The sequence below is a fragment of the Drosophila innubila genome (assembly GCF_004354385.1).
Source record: "Drosophila innubila isolate TH190305 chromosome 2L unlocalized genomic scaffold, UK_Dinn_1.0 4_B_2L, whole genome shotgun sequence".
In the NCBI taxonomy this organism is placed as follows: Eukaryota; Metazoa; Arthropoda; class Insecta; order Diptera; family Drosophilidae; genus Drosophila; species Drosophila innubila.
The window spans coordinates 5,675,848-5,697,928 of record NW_022995372.1 but is presented as its reverse complement, the minus strand read 5'-3'; the positions used below and the strand labels follow the sequence as shown (position 1 = coordinate 5,697,928).

The 22,081-nt window shown below is 41.7% G+C and overlaps 2 protein-coding genes across 11 annotated transcripts; one reads left to right on the top strand and one right to left on the bottom strand.

Moving 5' to 3' along the window:
- The first annotated feature begins 999 nt into the window (after window positions 1–999).
- On the top strand, window positions 1,000–18,325 carry LOC117779685 (protein bark beetle). 6 transcript variants are annotated; one of them, XM_034615955.1, is made up of 12 exons: window positions 1,000–1,068; window positions 5,025–5,712; window positions 8,373–8,551; window positions 8,707–14,951; window positions 15,016–15,227; window positions 15,284–15,639; window positions 15,696–15,821; window positions 15,988–16,011; window positions 16,082–16,179; window positions 16,243–16,613; window positions 16,667–16,891; window positions 16,989–18,325. In XM_034615955.1, exons 2-12 carry the CDS (start codon window positions 5,155–5,157, stop codon window positions 18,042–18,044), a joined length of 9,450 nt encoding a protein of 3,149 aa, XP_034471846.1. In that variant the 5' UTR covers window positions 1,000–1,068; window positions 5,025–5,154; the 3' UTR covers window positions 18,045–18,325. The 6 variants fall into 6 exon arrangements, with proteins under 6 accessions (XP_034471846.1, XP_034471847.1, XP_034471844.1 ...); XM_034615956.1 differs by having other exon boundaries at window positions 1,007–1,117; XM_034615953.1 differs by having other exon boundaries at window positions 1,007–1,193.
- A 678-nt stretch (window positions 18,326–19,003) lies between these two features.
- Window positions 19,004–21,523, bottom strand: LOC117781011 (keratin-associated protein 5-10). Of its 5 annotated transcripts, XM_034617716.1 has the most exons (4): window positions 20,544–20,864; window positions 20,025–20,355; window positions 19,495–19,716; window positions 19,004–19,437 (listed from the first exon to the last, which is right to left on the bottom strand). In XM_034617716.1, exons 1-3 carry the CDS (start codon window positions 20,793–20,795, stop codon window positions 19,598–19,600), a joined length of 702 nt encoding a protein of 233 aa, XP_034473607.1. In that variant the 5' UTR covers window positions 20,796–20,864; the 3' UTR covers window positions 19,004–19,437; window positions 19,495–19,597. The 5 variants fall into 5 exon arrangements, 4 of the variants coding, with proteins under 4 accessions (XP_034473607.1, XP_034473608.1, XP_034473609.1 ...); XM_034617717.1 differs by lacking the exon at window positions 19,495–19,716 and having other exon boundaries at window positions 20,544–20,859; XR_004617135.1 differs by lacking the exons at window positions 19,495–19,716; window positions 20,025–20,355; window positions 20,544–20,864 and adding an exon at window positions 19,863–19,994.
- Between the last annotated feature and the right edge of the window lie 558 nt (window positions 21,524–22,081).

The following is a 22,081-nucleotide window of genomic DNA, read 5'->3' as shown; positions in this document are numbered from 1 at the left end:
CTTAGCTACCCGATGATTTAGGCTTATTACACACGTATCAGATAAAACTAAATTAAATTCCACCATTAAATATTTATTCTTTATATAATTTTTATTTGTAATATTTTTTTTAACTACTTAATTTTTAGTTATTTCTTTTTTTAATTGCTATAACATTTATGATGAACTTCAAATGATTTTTTAACTATTCTATGATCAAATTTGCAGTAATATGAACTTGTAAGGAATTCTCTTAATTGATTTTTTAAAATAGGAAATGTAATGATAAAAGCATGCAGCTGTATAGATAAGCCCTTGGTTCGAGTCCGAAAAACATGATATGCAACATCAGAGGCAAGTCGCATATTCCAAGCATGAAAAAAATGCGATACGTTTTGTTTAAAGAGTAAACGTTCTTTCTGTTCCGTTATGTTTTCAGCCTTGTACTCCATTTGAAAGATTAGTTTCCAAATTTTATAATTTTTACATCTATTATTGCCTGTACCATTTCATAAAATGAACATTTCTTAAAAAATTGGAAAAAATGTTTAAGACCTGAATCAAAATATATAAACTTAGTAATGGAAAGAGCGTTTTGCGCATCGACGGAACCAGTAATCTGTAAAGTTAACAGTGTGCATTAAACACAGCTCACATACACAGACACTTGTAACAGTGCGTCAAGCAACAGGTAACAAAGCAAAAGCTGTAAAAGCTCTTGCTGGTGTCATTTCGGCCAAGGTAACAGCGCGAGAGCAAAAGCAACAACAACAACATGTAACTGACATTTCGCTTTGTCCACTTGGAGCGAACTTTGAATATTGTATTCATATACGCTCAGTTGCCGTAACGAGATTCGCTCGCTCGCAAAGCTTCTCAGCGTGTGTTTTGAATGTGTTTTGACTGCAGAACTTTAGTTGGCAGCAGAGCGTGAGCGTAAGCGTGAGAGAGTGAGAGAGAGAGCGAGTGACAGATTTTGACCGTGAAGCTTCTCTGGGCAACTCAATGCGCTCAGAAGTTCAGAAGGTGTTCAACGACGCGACCGAATAGACGTGTGTGCGCTAAAACCAAATTATTTTGATCTCAACGGTGCTTATTTTGTTGTCTTCTTCTTCTCTCTCTGTTGTCACCTATACGTGTATGTGTATGAGTGTGTGTGTGCTTGATCGCTATTGACCGCGCCTTAAAGCCAACGAAAAAGAGTCGTTTAATGCGTAAATATTGCCAAAAATGTTAACAGAAAGTGTAACAAGTGCTGGAAAATTGCAGTTGGAATAACACGCAAAAACAACAAAATAAATAGTTCAAGAAAATGCTCAAACTGTGCAAAGAAAAACTTTAAAAAGTGAGGTTGTGTTGGTGCGTCTCTCACTTTATGCTGGCCAACAGCACAAAGTATTACCAAACACACCAATACTATAGCCAATAGAGTTACCAATACCAGTGCACTCTGGCCAAAAGCCACACAAAGAAACCAAAACACATACACACATATTTAAGCTGACTTGAAAGCATATTTTCTTGTGCTTAATTAGAACATTATGGAGCGTTATGGCTTAGAGAAGTGAAGTGAAGTGAAGTTGGCTTAGAGAAATCCGTTAAGAGCAAGCTCATTAGTGCGAAATATAAAGCAACAGCGCGTAAAGATGCAGCTCGAAATCTGTTACCAATTGCACTCTTTCGACTGTTGCACGCTTTCATGCACCTCTAATTGCCAGACTGCCACAACATACCTGCCACATGCCACAGAAGCAGCAGCTACAACAACAACATCAACAATTTGAACTATCGCTATTTTTTTTGTCTTTTTTTATTGTAACTCGGCTGTGGCCAATAAACTCAACAAACTTGCCAACTGCATGCGTGCAACGAGCCGCAACAGCGACTGCGCAGTCAGCGTCAGCGTCAACTTCGCTGCTTCCATTGCAATTGCAGTTGTTGTTGCTACTTCCACATTTTACTTCCGTTCACTCGGCATTACATTACTCACTTCCCCTTACAATTGCCAGGCAACTGATGACGCGTTTCGAGTCGAGTAGATTCTGTTGTTGGTTATAGGAAGTGGACATTATCAATCAGCCATGTCTTGTGGTGTTTAGGCCAAGTCCAAGACAAGTGCACTTAGTGGGCTTACAAAGATAAAAGTCTAAAAGCAAAATGACATGAGATAAGCAATTGGCAAAGTGTTGTTTGGAGACGGAGAGAGCTTGAGAGAGGGAGGAAGAGAGAGGGAGAGAGAGAGAGAGAAAGAAAGAGAATATTTGATTATAATGTGGTAATTGTTGTCATTAGTCATTGAAAGTGGAATGCAAATCGCGTGCTTGATTAAAAAATAACAAAACTCCGGCACTAAAAGATGACTAAAGATGACTAATAAGCATAGATCGTTGAAGACTAATGACAGCTACAGCGCTACACCCTGTTGATAGAATTGCTGCGGGCTTATAATATTTAACATGCTCTCTAAATTATAAAAAAAAACTCAAGAATAATGACTGTTTTATTTTGGGTAGAAAATTAACAAAAAAATTAAAAGCTTCAAGCTTCTAAAGCACTTTAAATTTTAAAACCCAAGATAAACATTTATAATTAAAGTAGATCACCTGTTTAGAAAAATTATAATAAATGATTCAATGATCAAATAGAAAAGAAAGTCAGTCAGGTATTTGGCACACAGAAACTTGTAAAAAAAAAAGAAGAATCTATGAATCTAGTGCAAAACTTAATAAATGTGTTGAAATTGAGCATTTAAAAAAAGTAATTGAGTTTGTTGAACTCGACACACATAAGAAATGAATCTTTTGCAAATTTTAGCCAATTAAATTGATGATTAATATTATAGCTTATCAATTTGTCTAACAATTTCTATTATAAATGCGCGTTTGCTTCAAAACTTTAGTTATCTTATCTAAGGAAATCTTAAGGAAATACCATCAGAAACACTTACTATCTTACCAATTTGATTGCTGGCTATCAGGAGTTATCGTTATTTTTTAAAAAGCTCATATTGTTTAGGTTTATACTATACACGTATAAAGTAAGTGGAATACAATTACAATGCTTTCAGAGAGTTACAGAGCTTATTAAAAAATACTTGAGAAGTGGGAGACGGGTGATTTTAAGACCGCCTTGTTAGCCACCTATTTAAGCAAAATACATTCCTTGGCACAAGCAAAATCTAAATGCCAAACAAAGTTAATAAACCCATAAAAAAGTCTACAACAACTTTTGAATGCACTTTAGAATGCAACAACAACAACAGCAGTTGCAACTTGGATAGCTTGCAGTTGAGTCACAGATGCATTGATAATAACGCACAAGGCCCCAAGTCGCTTCAGAATACACTGAGAGAAAATTTACTTATGTAGATAAATTTCAAGAGATCAAATTAAAATTGAAAAATAAATGAGAAGCAAATTAGTAAAGAGAAATAGCAAAACAGCTATAAGAAATAAATAAAATTTTTACATACCTATTTACTTACTTATACTTATAAAATCTTATTTCATTGATTTAAATATAAAATTGAAAATTCTTTCAATGAAAAATCTTAAAAAAAAATATTTTTCTTATAATATTTTACCTTAATTTTTAACGAAAACATAATTAAAATAAATTAGCCAAAACTATTCACAATATAATTTTTAGCTTTCTAGTTGTTTACTATCTTTGTTTTGAAAATTGAAATTAGCTATAGACTAAATCTAATTTTGTACAAAATATTCTTTATTTTTAAATTCTAAGTACTAGTCAAATTCACTTTATCCTAAGTTTGATAAAAACTTTAATGTAGCATAGTTTTCATATGATTTAAGTGCATTTTTTTTTGATCTTTTTTTTCTGAGTGTATAAGCCGCGCCCGCAGCTCAAGAACAGAACAACAAAGCTGCTTTGCATATGCCATAAATAAGAACCTCGACTTGGGGCCAAAGTGAAGAAAACTCTGGGGCCAGAGAAATGTATGGAGGATAGAGAGACAGTGACTTGGAAATGCTTTCTTTCCGTCTTTTTCTTTCCGTTTACACACTCTACGCACACGTAACCCATAGAAAATGAGTTGGAAAAACAACAACAACAAAAATACCTTTAGCGGTGCGTGCGACGCTATCAAAATCTCTCTCGCTCACACTCGCAATGCTCTCTTTAGGCTTGCTCTCTCGCGCTCACGTCATGAATGAAATGCCTACACATTTACAGTTACTTTACGTGGAGACAACAACAACAACGCGAGCAACAACAAGAAACTCCCCAACTGCTTAACATGTTGTTTCAAGCTTTTTCCTCTATACATTTGTTGTTGTTGTTGTTGTCTCAGTTGTTGTTGTTGTCGCTCCTCAACACTCGTCATAATACATAATGCAAGTAAAACGCTCAGTCGCTGCTAACGGTTCTTTGCGTATGGACGTGTTTTTCGTGTATGTTTAAATTATTATTCGTTATTTTTTTTTTGGAGGGGTGAGGGGAACACGACCCAGTCTAGTGTGGTGTGAGTGTGTGTATTGGTATTTGTATGTTTTGGTGTTGAAACGTTGTCAAGTTCTTTGTATGTGTGTGTTGTGGCGGCTTATCAGAAATTGGTAACAATGCTTGAGACTTGTGGCTTTGCAACAATATGAAATCGTATAAACAATTGTGTTTTGCCTGTGAAATATTTGAAAAACACAATGTGTTAAAAATTTGAAGTGGAAAACTGTGAAAATTCTGTGAAAATGCAATGTTATAATGTAAATAAAAAACTATTTAGAAGCGATGAAAATTCAAAATTCAATATAAATGCTATAAATACAAATAAAAAAAGTTATGAATGGTTGAAGTTGAATTGAACTAAAGGAAAACTAAACAAAAAAAACAAAACATTTAATAAAAAAACAAATGATGACTATTAGAAGTCGAATAAATAATTAAAATACATAAATATATGAAACAACATAAATTTCAATATTATTTTAATTTAATAGTTAATTTTAAATATTTTAATAAATAAAAAAAAAATTGTGAAATTGCTTTTAAATAGTGTAGATAAATTGTTTTACATTCCACAATAGAATTAACTGCCATGGCAAAGTGAAAAGCAATGCTGAATAATTATAAATAAAATTAAGGAATCGCACATAACCTCAAATTGTGCTTTTTAAATTGTGGAATATCAAAAAAGTCAATAAAAACAATGCACAAATGACGCAGCAACGACATAAAACGAACTTTCTTCAACAAAGTAAACATAATTACAACAGGAACAACAACAAGAATCACAACAACAACTGCCCGCTTCAAGCCCCCAAATGGGCCAGCATATGCACAATACTCTTCCTCTTCCTGCTGTTGTCGTCCTGCCAACTGGGTCGAGCACAACAACAAGAGCAAGAGCAACAGCAACAGCAACAACGAAAACGACAGACTGAACTGGAAACGGTTGAAGAGGACAACAATATCGACTTCGAGAGTCTCGATGGCGCCACACAGTTGTTGCCAGCAACGCGTCATGGCGGAGACGCCACAGCGGCGCCACCGTCGACGCCATCCTTGCTGCTGACATCATCGTCAAAGTCCTACACTGAGCTACAGGGTGGCGAGATACTCAGCGAACGCGTTTGGCGACTCAGCGAGAGTCCGTACCTGGCACGCGATGACCTCGAGGTGGTGCGAGGCGCCCGTCTGACCATCGAGCCAGGCGTGACTGTTGAATTTGCCCCCACCAAGGGACTCAAGGTGCGCGGCGTGCTACATGCTGTGGTAAGTGCAACGAACGAAAATCACTAAATTGCATACACCCTGTAGTACACGTAAGTGGGGCAGTGTGTGTTTTGTAGCAGGCAACCTAAAGAGTTGGAAATCAATTTGAAATTAGATTATATATTCTTTTGATAGCAGCTAAATAAATTCAAATCACATCTATTGTTAGTAAATATTTACTTGCTTAGGTAATATTTGCTGATTGAATTTGACTTCGTAAAAGCAAGTTATCATATTTATATTTAAGATTAACTTGCTTTTAAAAAAATACATATTGATTCTTATTACTTCATAAAATCATGTTAAGCTCTGTAATAAAGGCAATGAGCTTATCATAATGTTAAAGCGACTTTACGTCATAGTTTTCATAATCTCGACAAATGTCTGAAAAAAATCTGAGGAATAGATAGAAAATTTCAACACGTTCAGCAAATAAAAAATATGTGGTAGGATAATTGTATATAAATCATTTAATTGCTTTAGATACTATTTAAAGATTAAATATTCTTATACTTATATTTATTTTAAATACTTAGCTTAAATACAGAAAATAGGAAAACCTTGTGAAATATTTTATTTGCTTGAATCAGTAAAGCCCACATCATTTACTTTTACATTAGTTTTGTTTTTATCTCAATTAAGTTTAGGGTATCTATTAAGTTGATCATCCATATTTAAGTTTTTCAAGCTGCTATTGCAAATGATTAAGCGTTGGCGGGGCACCTGTTGCTATCAGACAACAGGTGAGTAACGGTAATGATAGATAAGCATTAAAGTTTCGTAGCGCTCGTAGAATTCAGTTTTTTTATTATTGTTTATTCTGTTGACTTTTGAACTGATTAGATTGCGATTCTCAATTGTTACACATAATGCGAGACTCGCTCTCTCTCTCTCTCATTCGCTCTTACTTTATCTCTCACTTTGTTTTTGTGATAAGAACTCTTGGGTGATTTCTCCCTTTTATGTGTAGTGGTAGGTTAGGGCGTCAGCGCATGCGTTATCGCTCCATCTCCAGTTGGGTCATCCAACAATTAGGTCAGACCAAGTTCACTTCCTGAGCTCAATGAATCGTTGCTCGATTCCAATAACAATAACAATTACAATTACACTTACAATTACAGTTACAGTTACCGACGACGACTTCAAAGAGTTGTTGCATTTACTTTGCATGTCCGTTCCAACTCACTCCACTCCCCTTTACCGCTTCCCGTGGTTCCGTCACTTAATCAGCGGTCAGAGGGTCATTAAGGGTTAATTAGATTTAAGTGAACGACTTCGCATAATTGATGTTTCTACTGTGACATGGAAATGGGCATATTAGCTCGCCTTTAGCTCAACTCAAAGTCTACTTCAAGTCTTAGTTAAGCTGCCAAAAATTCTATGCAAGTTTTTTTCCATATGCAAAATAGATCTGAATCATGCCAAGCGTATACTCTTTTTTGACCTGCCAAAGTTCGGGTCTTCACCGGTTTTAATTAAATAAAATTGTTTGCTGTTTTGTCAATTGTCTGTGGGCGTCGCTCAGCATCATCACGATCATCATCATCATGATCATTATTGTGTACGCATAGGTGTTAATTAACGCTACAAATTGAGGCAAGATCATCAAATGATGATGATTCTCATTGGAAAACGAAGGCCAACTGGCGTGAAAATAATAATCATAATTGAAAAACGAAAAAAAAATAGGAAAAATAGTTTAAAATATAAATTAGAAATTGGTCTCTGAGCTGTCATGAGCGTGTTGCGTGTGAGAGTTGAAAAACCTGAGGTGAAACTGAAAGATAATTATGAAAAATTCACACCAGAAAATGAAATAGACGAAAATGGCAAGCAAAGCAAAATATGCAAGGAAATGTTCGCTTAAGAGTTTTTCACATTCAAAGAAAAATAAAAAACCATAGAATTCATGCCCTCATAAGTTTATTCCAGGGACCGTAAATATAATCATTATTTTTTTTAAACAAAAAAACAACAATCCTAGAAAAAAATGACTCGCACCAAATTCTTTATAATTTTACAATTTCTGGAATTCCGCCATGATTTTTAAATTTCTGTTTTTTTACGTTTTTTTTTAATGATAATCATTAATTTGAGTAATTTATTAAAACTTACCGTAATCATTATTTTTGATAAAAAAAAAATAAATAAATAAATAAATAATAATCATTATTTTTTATCAAAAAAAAAATCAAAAATTATGATAAGATATGATCTTTATTTCTTTCGCTCAAAATAAAAATTAACAGTAGTTTACGGATTCTGTGTTAGACTTTTCACCAATATTATTGCATATCCTTATAAAGGAATAACAAAGCTAACCTTTTACTAGTACTAATATTTTTTCCTAATAATTACACAGAACACGTAAATTACTGTTGAGTTTTATTTTGAGCGAATAAAATAAAAATCATTTTTGATCATTTTGAATCATTTTGATGAAAATAATGATTATTTTTGATTATTTTTTTTTTTTATGAAAAATAATAATTATGGTGTTAGTCTTATTAAATTACTCAAAACTAATGATTATCCTTGATGAAAAACATAAAAAATTGAAATTTAATCATTACCAAGTAATTTTTATAATATAACTTATAATGATTACGGTCCCTGGTTTATTCATTAATAAAAGTTTAATGCAAATGTTTTTCCTACAGGGCACTCCCACAGCACGTATCATCTTGAGATCGCAAAGTAATGTCGCAAATTTAAAATTGGAACTGCCTGACGATCAGGAGAAGGGTATACGTCTAGTGGATGGACCTACACCAGTCGAGGGACGTCTGCAGCTATACCACAAAGGTGCCTGGCGTTCCGTGTGCTCCAACTCGAGAAAGTGAGTCAAAGTTCTCAAGAGTATACTAATTAGTGAAAGAATATAATTATTTTTCATGAAGAAATAAGAGTTGATTCCCTTTATCCAACTCTGGAAAATGACAAGCAAGAAATTCATAAAGTTGCATAATTTAAGTGTTTCTAATTGTTTTCCAGTTGGACTTTGGCGGACTATGCGGTGGCCTGTAAGCAGCTTGGCTATAGAGGAGGTCGGTTCTGGAACTGGGTGGAGCGTACTCCCGGCTATTATCCCCGATTGCTCTACGAGCAGCCCAAGTGTCGCGGAGGAGAAAACAGTTTGTTGGATTGCAGCTGGAGTTCAAGGCAAATGGGAGCCGGATCGTGTGATTATCACAACGATCTGGGCATTCAATGTCAGCCTGTGCACTCGGAACCCTTGGGACACTGGCGGGGCATCTACTTCGACAACGCACCATCAACGAAATCTCTAGGAAGGGATAATACAGTCTACGCAGCGCAGTCGGAATCACGTTTGAAGTATGTGGACCTCATCCGGGCTGGAAACGGTGCTGGATTTAGTGCCAAGTCGGCGCTGGAAGTACAGGGATTGCCACCGCAAATGGAGCACGTGGTGATCAGTCACTCGGCCTATACCGGCTTTAACAGCACTCGACCCATGGCAGGATTTCAGCTGCAGAATGTGACAGTGAGGAAGAGCAATGGCATAGGTATCTTTGTGAATTCCAGCCAGGGATTGGTGCAACTCGAGGGTTGCTCCGTTGTGGACAATGCGGCAGATGGTGTCAAGTATGTGGGCCACGATCTACGTGGCACTGAACGCACAGATCGTGCAAGCATTTATGACTTTTGCACGCTACCCACAACATCGGGACAGACGTATCCCATCTCCCTGTCCTTCACTCAGAAGTACTACGCTGGATCAGCGAAGGAATGTGGAAAGTATTTCTTCACTCGACCTGGTTACCTGCTCACTCTTCACTTTGAGCACTTTATGCTTCAGCAGAATGGAACAGGAACTGTGGAGATCTTCGACGGAGCCTCGACCAACGATCGCTTGTTATTCTCCTGGCAGGCGAGGAACTTCACACGTCCACAGAGTGTGACCAGCACTAAAGAGAAGATGTTTGTAAGAATACGAGCCGAGGCAAGGCGGGAAATGAATGGATATTTCCGAATAACCTCGGGAGATTCTGTGGCTTACGATCTACGGGTTTCCCAATCCACCGTGGAGGACAATGGCGGACGAGGCGTGGCCATTGACAACATACGCTCCAAGTTGCATGTGCATGCGAGTTCCGTGTCCGGAAATGGACACGTAGCGGGTGTTCATGTGACCAGCGGAGCAGGTGATGTCAACATCACGAGCAGCAACATCAGCTTCAACAACGGAGCGGGGGTAAACATTACTTACTACGGTGGTAATCGAAATATATCCCGATCCGCGTTGAGCTCCAATCGAGGGTATGGATTTGCCACGTGGTTGAACCACACCACGGATGTGGATCGTGTTGAATATATACCCTTCAACCAGACCAGCGTTGTGGAGTACTCACAGATTGGCGGGAATCTGGAGATGGGAGTGTTTCATGGCAACTACTGTCGCCCCATTTGGGTTAACATCACCGGGAATACCTTCAACGGGAGTCAACAGAACGATATCTTCATCGAATCCTGTTACCAGAAGACAGCAAATGGACAACCCAATATGCAACTCCAACTGGGACACAATCTCTTCAAGTACAGTCAGGCGAACTCTGTTTATTTGAGTCCCGCTCTCAATCTACAAGGTCGCATTGAGTTCAATATGTTCCGGTATGGCGCATATGGTTGCATTTATGTGAACAACGACTACATCTTCCAGGAGTTCAACTATCTGTCGGTCAAACTGCTTATTCAGAGTAATTATTTTATGCGGAATAGTGGAGTCCATGTGGTTTCCCTTGCTCTCTCCCCCTACAGCAGGGCGGATGTCCAGTACATACTCTTCACCCGCAATTTTGTGAGAAGCAACAACATCACGGAGGCATTTGGACCGTTGATTGCTGGTAGCGAAGGCAGCGATGGAGCTGGTAGATTGAATCCCCGTTCAAGGGTTGCTGCTCCTGTTGTCGTCGGCTCGAGCAATGTGGACATATTTAGGAATATCCTACACAATCTGGACTCATCTTATGAGATTGGCTCCCAATTGACGGATCAGAGTCAGATCATCAATGCCACCTGTAATTGGTTGGGACACACGGACGAGAATCGCATCTATGCCAGGCTCTTCCATCGGAACGATCGCTATAATTTGGCCAAGATCAACTATATTCCATATCTGTTGCATAGTTCCAACCCGGGATCCACAGCGATGATCACCGTCTCGACAGTCGTACCGCGTTTCTTTCACGAGGGCAGCGATGTGATTGGTGGTGAGGTAGACGGTCAGGATATGGTACCCGCTGGTACCTACACCGTCACCAAGGACATCAACATACGTCCGGGAGGTAAGCTTATTCTCCAACCTGGAACGACGCTGCGCTTTGAGCCAAGTGTGGGCATGATGGTGGCCGGAAAACTGGAGGCAAGGGGGAAACGACCCGACGACATACTCTTCACCCTGAAAAGGGAGACCATCATCGTCAATGACACGGAAACAATTGATTTGGATAGCGAAACGGAGGCTATAGATATGGAAACGGAGGTACTGCCCGTGGATGGAGTTCCCAGGGTGCCAGTGCGTCTGGTGGGTGGATCGGGTGCAAATGAAGGTCGCCTGCAGGTGTATCTCAAGGGTCGCTGGGGTACCGTCTGCGATTATGGCTGGAACGTTCTTAATGCTGCCTTAGTCTGTCATCAGCTGGGCTACTCCCTAAATCCTGACGACTGGCGTCTGCTCCGCTCGCAGCTACCAAATGCTGGTACCACCGAGGACGTACTTATGGCAAATGTACGCTGCACACCCCACGATCGGGATGTGACCAAGTGCCGGGCAGAGTACGAGTTCGAGAACAGTTGCAGTCACGAGAACGATGTAGGGTTGAGGTGCTACGAGGGGGCCTGGGCAGGTGTGAGGTTCAGCATGCTGGCTGAGCGTGCGGATCTACAATATGTGACTGTAGAGAAGGCGGGACTCTTTGACTACACCACGAATGCGTTTAAGCCGGCGGTGCAAATGGATCATGCTCGTCACAATCTGGAAAATGTGCGTGTGGTTAACAATCTGCAAGATGGTTTGGGTATTATCTATGCAGACATCTATGCTGGCAAGTCAGTGAATAACATCAAGAACTCAGAGTTCTCAAGCAATCGAGGCAGTGGCATCAGCTTTAAACAGTTGGACTTCCGTATATCTGGCTCCATCATCAAGGATAATCGGGGTAGTGGCATTTCCCATGATGCAGTTATAGCCTCCCTCGATCAAAAGGAAATCGGAGGTTGGTTTAACATGGCGAGGGACTTCAACTCCTACGACACGGACTTTGATCCCTACCTTCTGCCCCATGAGATAGCCAATATTGATCTAGGCACCTTCGAGCACAAATATATACGCACCGAGGAGCACCTTGGACAATCCATAAGCAGAAAAATTGTCGTACAATGTCCCGCTGGTTATGTCATCGGCATTCAACTGCTCAATCCCATTCACAATTTATCCACGGAGAGCATTAGCATATTGAATGCCCGCACGGAAAACATACGCAGCGATCTGTGGCAAGTGAAGAGGGATCTTAATGTTTTTCCGGCTACCAGCAGCAGCTACGGCATCATTATCTACTACGAGAGTGGTCTTCAGGCGTTGGGAGGAGCTGTCCTTATGCTGAGTACAGTCACTGCTCCTGCTCAAAGCATAAGAAATCGCATTGTAAGTGGACCTGTGCCCACTCTTACCATACGCTCCACAAAGATACAAAAGAATCTAAGAGGAATTACAGGGTATTACTATAATAGGTATGTTGGTGATAATGGGGAGTATTATCTGCGCAAGGCCAACGAATCCATCAAGTTAATCAACTCAGAGCTCAGTTTTAATGAACGAGAGGCTATCTTGATCAAGTCTCCCTTCTGGGATGTCATCTCCAGCAATATTTCCGAGGTGACTCTACACATAAACGGTTCCCTCATCAGTCAGAATGGACACGGCATCAGGCAGATGTCTAAGGATCTTCGCTCCTCGAACAATCTCTTCCATTATGTGCTGCAGGACACCACCGTGGAGCAGAATACACATGGTGGCTTCCAGGTGGCGCTTCCCTATGTTTGGCAGTACAATGAGAACTTTACCCACTCGATTTATTTTGGGAACAGCACCTGGCAAGGGAATCGGGACTTTCACATTGGCGTCTACGGTCACTATGCGGTTTTCAATATAACCTCGAATGTGTTCCGGGAGAACAATTGTCCAGGATCATTAATATCCCTGGATGGAATGGAGAAGCGTCTGCGGTTCGATAACAATCGATTTGAGGCAAACAGCGCCAAGTTTGTGCTGTTGTTCAAGGCTGACAGCTTGAGTGAAATCATTGGCCAGGCTCCCGCCAGCATCGAGTACAATACCTTTAAGGGTAACAACATTGTGTCCATGTTATCCAACTACAAACACTACATGAGAGCTGCTCGACGTATCCGTAAACAACATCAGCTCCCCAGCTCCGTCATACGTCTTGATGGTGTCCAGAATGTGAGACTTTATCGCAATCTAATTGCTGACAATGAGATGGACTACAATTTAGTGGCTGGAGTGAGATCGGCGAGGTTGAACAACTATTTCCAGGCCACGGAAAATTGGTGGGGAGCCAAGGATGTGGGGTACATAGAGTCCAAAATCTTTGACTTTGACAACTGGAACGATCACGCTGATGTGATTTATCAACCCTTCCTAATCGAGGACAGCTACGATGCGAGTGTCTCAGTGGTTGCACCACTTAACGAGGAACTAAACCTGGCGACCTACCAAGGTGGTCGAATATACCGAGATTTTATGTTGCCCAAGCAAGCGACACCCTATTATATAGCCTCGGATATCACGGTCATGCCTGGAACAACCCTTACCATACAGCATGGGGTTACCCTGGAGTTCAACCCGAATGTGGGCATCTTAGTGCTGGGTACCCTCATGGCCATTGGATACAAGGAATCTCCGATTGTAATGCGTCCATTTAAAAATGTCACGAGGGAATCTATGATGGTAGCACCACCACGAAAGCGTGCTCTGGAAGACATGACCGCTGCTCTGACAGAATTTGACTCGATTCGACTGTGCACGAGTGCGAATAATTGTACAGGGGAAACGGATGGATTGTACGGATTAAACGAGGGCTTCCTGGAGTACTTCAATCACACGACACTGCAGTGGGTGCCCATTTGCGATAGTCGCTTCACGGAACGTAATGCCCAGGTCGTTTGCCGTGAGCTAGGTTTTGATCCCCTCAATGTCTACTACGGTCACGACAGGCGCATTGAGTTCCACACGAATTCACTGACTCGCATCTGGTCTTGGGTGCAGCCCCTGGAGTGTCGTGGCGATGAGGAGCGCATGGAGGATTGTGCCGAGCGTCTAAATGGACAACTCTACGGACATCGTCACGAATGCCGTTGGGACGATGTCTACGTCTTTGTTAGCTGCAATGGCATTGCCGACGATGAGGTCTATTGGGGTGGCATACGATTTGCCAACTCCAAGTTCGAGGAGCTGCAATACGAACACCGATTGCACAACACTCGCTCACACGGACAATTCCCACAGCGGGAGAGTCAACTGGAGTTCGTGCGTATCGAGCAGGCGGGCATCCTTCATAATCACAAGGCAGCTGCCATCCAGGCAATCCATAAAAATCCCAGCATTAGTTCGGTCAGCATTCAGAATTCGGCAAATCATGGCATCAATCTCATTGCTCCCAGTGGTAAACTGAACCTCAACAATCTGAACATCAACACCACTCTCGGCACAGGCATCAGCATTGTGTCTTTAAGTGGCGAGGGAAGAGATAGCGATGAGTCCAGCTTTACCCCGCTCAAGAAACTCGATTTACCCTACAAACTCTTTTCCTTGGTGGACATTTGTGATCCTCAAAAGGTGCTGACAATTGAGGAGCGTATGCTAGTCTACTACAAATACGACAATAATCCCGTCAACTGTGTCAAGATCTTCACTTCCGCCTTCCGTGCCAAACCCATTGGATTCCGATTGCTTCAATCGAATCTGTTTAATCACTCGAAGCTGTATGGTCGCACTGATTTCATCAGACTCTTTGATGGAGATATTTACAATGTGACGGCTACGTATCTGGGAAAGGTTGAGTCCGATACGGACAATCAAAGTTCCTTCTTCAAGACTAAGGGTCCGACTTTGAGTCTACAATTGGTTGCAAGTGGCGCTCCAGAGACACATGGCTTCATTGCGGAAATTGTGACGGTTCCCATCTCGACTCTGGGGCAATGTGAGTAGAGAATGGATTCACTTTCGTAAAATTTTAAGTTCTAACGCTTTGCTTCAATATTCAGATCGCGATGCTCTGCATAACATCACTGACACACACATTTCGGGAGCGATGAAGGGTGCGGTAAGTTATGCCTCGGCGGGAGAGGTAACTCCAACCTTAACGCTCATAGGAAACCGCATTGAGAGGAACTGTAAGCAACTCTATGGCAATTTCTCCACCTGCGCATCGGCTCTCAATCTGGACGTGCAGAATATGAACTCTTTGTACTTTATGGTAGGAACTTCTAGTCTCAGTTTATCACCTTTCTAACTGACCCTACTTTGATGCAGAACAATCTTTTGCTGGAGAATCAAGGAGGATTACGTATACGTGCTGATTCACGTGGTTCTGCGACTTCTTTGCGTGGTTTTGTCCATCACAATCTCTTCATGCGCAATCGCAATCGTCCGGCTTTATTCGTGGAGGGTCGCCAGTCATCGCCCTACCAGGAAGTCGAGCTCTATCGCAACTACTTTGCCCAGAACATGGCTGGCTACGAGGAGGTCATACGTCTGTGTCAAGTGGTCTCGAACTTCAGCTACAACTATGTCCACAGCAATATGGGAGGTCGCATCATGGAGGTCTCCGGTTTTGAGAAGGTTCGCCTGCAAATCTATCAAACCACGGCTCACAACGGATTCTATCGGTAGGTTGCAAGTTTAGAATTGACTTCAAGTGATTTTAATACTTTCTTATTTCTAGAAACGTGGCGACTAACTGGATGTCCCGAGCAACGATTGTGGCGGGTACCGCGGGTCAACAATACGTGGACAATATATTTGAGAATTACGAGAATGACTATGAGCTTTTGACAGTTAATAACTCCATGTAAGTTAGCATAAATATGGGCGAAAATATATCTTACGATCATTATGACTCTCCAACCCAAAAGACTCCCTTGACTTTTCCTACCGTAGCTAAAGGATTTGCTATAATTTCTTCTCTCCCTCTTTCTCTTTTTTTTTTTATCCTTGCTCTCTTCTGCACCGAGTAGTCTCAGTTTTGACTATGAAAACAGGTAAGCATCGTACAAGTTATATTCTTATGATTACCTTAGCTTACTAATCCTTTCATCCTTCTTTCCTTAGGACCTTTGAGACTTGGAGCTCCAAAATAGATGCACGTCACAATTACTGGAGCTACAATAATACCATTTCGGTACAGTCGCGCATTAGGGACAAATCTGGTAAGATTTTCTCCGAGACTTACCCCAAATCGTTCCTAAATATATTCCTTCTCTTCTTTGTAGATGATCCCATGCTGCTGGAGGTGCTCGCTGTGCCTTTCCAGATGAACAACGAGACCATTTTGGATGGCAAGTGTCCGCCCGGTTGGACCCTTGTGCAAGACACCTGCTTCATCTACGTTGGGGCTCCGATGACTTTTTACGAGGCTCGGGATTTCTGTCGCTCGGAGAACTCAACCATGCCTTTTATACGCACCGATAGCACCACCTTGTGGAAGTATCTGCAGAGCCAAATGCGGCATCTTAAGTATCCGAATAAGGTCTGGATACAGGATTACAATCACATCGAGCGCTGCACGAGCTTTGTCTTCGGTGAGATCGAAGTGGAGGATTGTGCCAGGGAACGTGGATTCATCTGCGAAATGGATCCGAGGGTAAAATGGGCAATCATAATGTTAAACAGCCTTTTAACCCTATTACTCCTTAGGTCATCATTGATCCTTTGTCCTGGCGTGCTGACATTTTTGCCATAAGTATTATCTCAGCCTTTGTGCTGGCCATCATCCTGCTGATCCTGGTGGCCTTCTGTTGGTTTGCCAAGTCCAAGCATCGTCATGTCCAGCGCCTGCAGCGACGCAACAGCATTCGCCAGAGTCTGCGCAGCCTGAACAGCATCGATCCCCAAGGATCTCTACGTCGTCGTCCCAATTATGTATGATTTTGCCTCATTTCACTCACATTTTGAGTTTCCTTTAGTTGATTTCCCTTTTGTTTTGTTTTGTTTCCGTTTTCCTTTTTGGTTTCATTAGAACATGTCCAGCAATGGCACCTTGTCCAAGAGCCAGGACTACAAGCAGATGGTGGCCAATGGTTCCATCGATTCGATGGACAAAAGCGTGCTCAGTTCGGAGGCGGGCAGCTTTGAGGGTTACCAGCAGAAGCCCCACTACAACGAGTATGTGAATCAGAATTCCCTGCGTCCGGCAACAGCCCAGGATCCTCAGCAGCCTCACAAGGTGGCCACCATCTCTAAGGGCAGCGCTCATCGGGCTCGAGCAGCGGCTGCCGCAGCTGCTCTGGAACCGGATGCCTTTGAATTGAGCTATCGGAACGAGGGATTCCGGGATAACTCAACTTATGGCGGCGGAACACGTGCCAATTCCATAAGTACCAGCATGGCGGAGGATACACCGATAATTCACCAGACGGATGCGGAAGCAGAGGAGATAGGATCAGATTATTATGGCAATGCCAGCACGCTGCCTCTTCGCACGGAGACGGGAAGCAGCAGCGCCGTTGGAGGAGCTGGAGGAGGTCGTCGTGGTCAGCCGGGATTGGCTTTTCTCAATGAACTGAAGCAGAATCTGCCGGAATATCAACGCAGCTCACACAGCAGTTTCATGCCACAACGCAGCAGTGGCGACTCCTTGCCCTTTGACCAGAAACTGGACCAGTTCAACTACTCAACGGAGTCATCACTCTATCGTCCGGCTCCCGCTGTGCCACAGCAACCGACGCCGCCGGATATGAGGCGTCCGGATTCGTATTACACTGCCGTGCGAAGCAGCAAGGCGCCCACATCACATTATCGCACTCCCAGACCATTGGCCCAGCCGCCGGCAGCGCCCACGACGCATACGCCACGTCCGAAGACTGTTTATCAAACGGCATCGCAGGATCCGTCGCCAACGTCGTCCACGTCACAAGCGATGCCATCGCCTTTGGCCAGTGCCAATCCCTATCATCGATCCAAGTCGGAGGCGCTGCTCGAGACGGATTTTGATAGTGAGACAGGGGACGGAGGATTGGTGCCACTCCATGCCAATGGACGCAGTCACAGCCAGCCGCTAGAAACGGCCATGTAGTACCCATGCTTCCACTTTCTCCCCCTTCATTCTATATTTACAACTCGTACATTTAAGTTAATTAAATCATTACTTTTTAACACGAGATTATGTTAGCCGACGAACGAGAGACGAACGCCCCACGTTGTTTTATGTAGCAAACTTAAAGCATTCCATCCATTAGTTATAGACATTTAACATAAACAAACATAAATTACATCAACAAACGAGCGCATGAAAAACGAATTAGTATTAAATTGTTGTATATAATATTGATTAAAATTCTATTAAACATAAACAAATAATTTATAAGTAAATGCCAACATTTCAAAATTAAAGTTGATTGCCTATTGCTTGCAAATTCAAATATTTAAACAGCGCGCGTAACTGTTAACAGCAGAGCAGTTGCACAGCACTAACCGTTATCGATAACACTTTTTCTAAAGTGCTGCCCATCTACATTTGTAGCAATACCAAGCAAGCTAGCTAATTTTAAAGTAAAAATGCTACATAAATCTGAATATTGCTATTAGCTGAAAATTTTGCATTTTTAAATATATATTTAGCTATGTTTTGCTATTATTTGTTTTCTAAAACCATACAAAAGGGCACACATGAATGCTTTTCAGCAAGAGACCGATATTTTCAATTAAAGTTTGCAGCACTAGTGATTATCGCCTGCAAACAGGTTGGCAGCACAGAAACTTCATTATTAAATCAGCTGTGCCGTCTCGTGGGAAATTGAAATTAAATTTGTTTATATTCATATTTTTTTTTTAATTGTAAGCCTTTCAGATAACCCAACCACCCAATTGAAAAAGTGTTATTTGTTTCAATCCTAATAGAATATATTTTGCCAAAGGTCCAAAAGTTGCGCATATAATAATTTGTATAACTAAAAATTTTGAATTTATGCCGATTTGTTAAGTGTAGAAGAAGAACATTTGAGATTGTCCGTATGTATTCTCAGGGTCGCATTCGTTTAAATTCGTTGACTTTTGTTAATTGAATGCCTAGCCCATAAGTATCTTTTGCGGTTCCGGCTTCGTATTTACCATCGAAGCGCCACAAAATTTGCCTGATGAATCTCAGTTTTCTGCGATTAGTTCATTCTTCTTGTTGGACCGAGTGTTTTTAATGGTGCCACGATATGATTTTTGATCCAACTTGCTTCCAAATTTGTACCAACCAAAACTTTCACAAATACATTCCGTCAAATACGTCCGACTCATTTTCATTTTTTTTTTTGCTGGGTTATTGCATTCAATCTCGTTGGTCGGACGTACAACTAAGTACTGTGGAACTGTGTGCATTTTCCCTGGCTATTTATGTTATATAAACAACACCAAACTGTCATTAACTTTTTGCTTCCTTCACGCTGCTCTGCATTAAGAGCTTGTGCATCAGAAGCCACCTGTGGATGGTAGAAAATAAGTGCATATCAATTAAAATGGTTACAACAACTACTTACAGGTTTTTTGAACGTGATATGCTAAACTAACTATTGTTTGTTATTTTTTTTATAACAATCAGACTGTTTCTGTGTCTGGCTTGCCATGCAAAAGGTGTCTGCTCTAGCAACAACATTTTGGCGGTGTGTTGTAGCAGTGAGCTTTGCAAGGCGCACACCAGACACAGGGCAAATCGTCCTGTTTCCTTTTCAGGTAACGAGCGGGACAAGGACAACCGCCACCTTTAAAGGGGAATTTATCAATTAAAATCTGACTAACTGGGAAAACTAAGTTTGACTCATGCTGTGGCGCGTTTAGCTCCGAGCGATGCGATGGATTATGGGCTATGATTAAGTAGGACTGCAGACGGACGCGGGCGCTCACTTACATGGATATGTTGGCGGTGTATTACAACAATTCCAAACACGTGGATCGGGTATGCCGCCCTCGGGCAATGGCGGACAGCAAACACCGGGCGCGGGTGAACATGGAATTGGCGCCGGCGCACCGCATGGCGGACTATGCGGGCCACAGCATGGACAATCATTACATGGACCACAGCCGCCACCACAAGGACCGCAACCGCCGCCGCCGCCACCAGTGCAGCATCCGCCGCAGGAACGAGCCAGTCCGCCGCCACCAGCACAAGTCGCAGCGGTTGCAGCGCAACGCATGCGTTTATTGTTCACTCCCATGGTCATGTTGGCGAACCGCAGCGGGAACGAGGCCGGGCAGCAGTTGGGCGTCGGAAAGCACATGCAACCGGGACGTCCTTGGCAAGCCGCCCTCGGGCACTTGTCCTGCAGGCCATTTCGCTTGATGCAGTCACAGGTTGTGTATAGAATGCCACAACGCAGCTCGCGACTGCGGCAGCCCCTGGGCTAAGGGATTAGATAGAGTAAAGAGAAAGATTAGTAACATGTTCTAATTACAGATTGCAATTGTCTTGGATACGTGTACTCGACAAGGACTAAGAGAGTTTGGAGGATCAAGGCGAGCAACAGGATTGCAACGCCTTGATGTACGAGATTGATCACGTATCAAAGCAAGTGCAATCGTTGTTGCTCACCTTGACAGACGCCAGGAAAGAGGGAAGAGTTCCACTTGAAGATACTGACAAAAGTACAAGAAAAAGGATAATGGTGTACAAAGTACAGAGCACGATTAACTGGATAACTGGATAAATTATTGAAAGCAAGTTGAAATCGCGTGTGATGCTTTTTAACATGGTCCACATGGCCCGCAGGTTGCCCCACACGGCAGACAGGGTCCACTCTGACCACAGGGTCCGCAAGGTCCACACGGACCACAGGGTCCACATCGTGTCTCACACACGGGATATTGATTGGTTGAAAAGCAGGGTAATGGGCAACATGCACCGCCAGGAGCACAGGGTCCAATTGGACAGGGAGGACAAGCGGCGCTCGGCTTGTAATTGATCGGTCCATTTGGATAGCAGCAATATTCGCGAGGCGGAGGTATATCAATCGTCTGGGGCTTCGGCTGACACAGTATCGACTGGCAGACCTCACGCGGCTCGCAAACGCGTTTCGGATAGCACACCACATAGGGATCGGGTATCATAGATGGATAGTATATCACTCTCGGTTCACGCACCATCTGCGAGACCCACACCAGCTTCGGCACCTTAATCACACGCGTTGTATCTACCACTTTTGGTATTGTGATCTGACGGCATCGATTCACCACCATCGGCTCCGGCACGATCTTCTCCGTGAAGACAACGCGTTTCTTGCAGATGAGCCGAGGTGGTTGTTGCACCGTTATGCATTTCGGGAACGGTGGTGGTATGCGTGGCGCACATTGAGGCAGCGCCTCCAATTGCGCTGAATTGTAACATTTTGGGGAGCACTAAACACAAACAATTTAGTGTATTACTAACTCCAATCTCTTAGGCGTAAGCTAATCCTTGTCGAGTGTGTATATACAATCTAAAACTAATTATAACTCACCTCAAAAGGTCCACAACAAGGATCACACATCTTGATTTTTGAAATTTATTTTCTACATCATATTACGAAATTCAACGATAATTCAGCACATCAGGCAACACACGAAAATATGAAAAGATTTATAATTATTACAATAAATATTTCACATTTTAAAACACACACAAAAATATTGAACTCACTTTAGTTGGTCAAGTTTTGAAAATACTTTAAATTTTTTACTTAAAATTTAGAAGCCAGTCGAAACGAAAGGTTCGAGAGTCAGAAAACTAATGATTATACTTTGGAATCATCGTAGCCTCGTACCAAAAATGTTTGAATTTCAATTTTTCCTCGAAATCATGGCCAACTTTATGCTTTTTCAGAGACTACTTTGATTTGAAACAAAATAAAACAATTGACTTGTAATAGTATATAACTACACAACTAATAGACTTAACTATCTTCTGAAAGATAAAATGATAATATCAATCATTTTTTATATGGCTTGTAGATCATTATTAAAGTTGGTGCAATCATTTGCTTTGGTTGGATTTTAAATTATTATTTCAATCGGCTCTGGCCATATTTACTCAGCGATATTTATCGTAAATTATAGATTATGTTCAAAAAATTAAATTTTAAATTTAAATTAAAT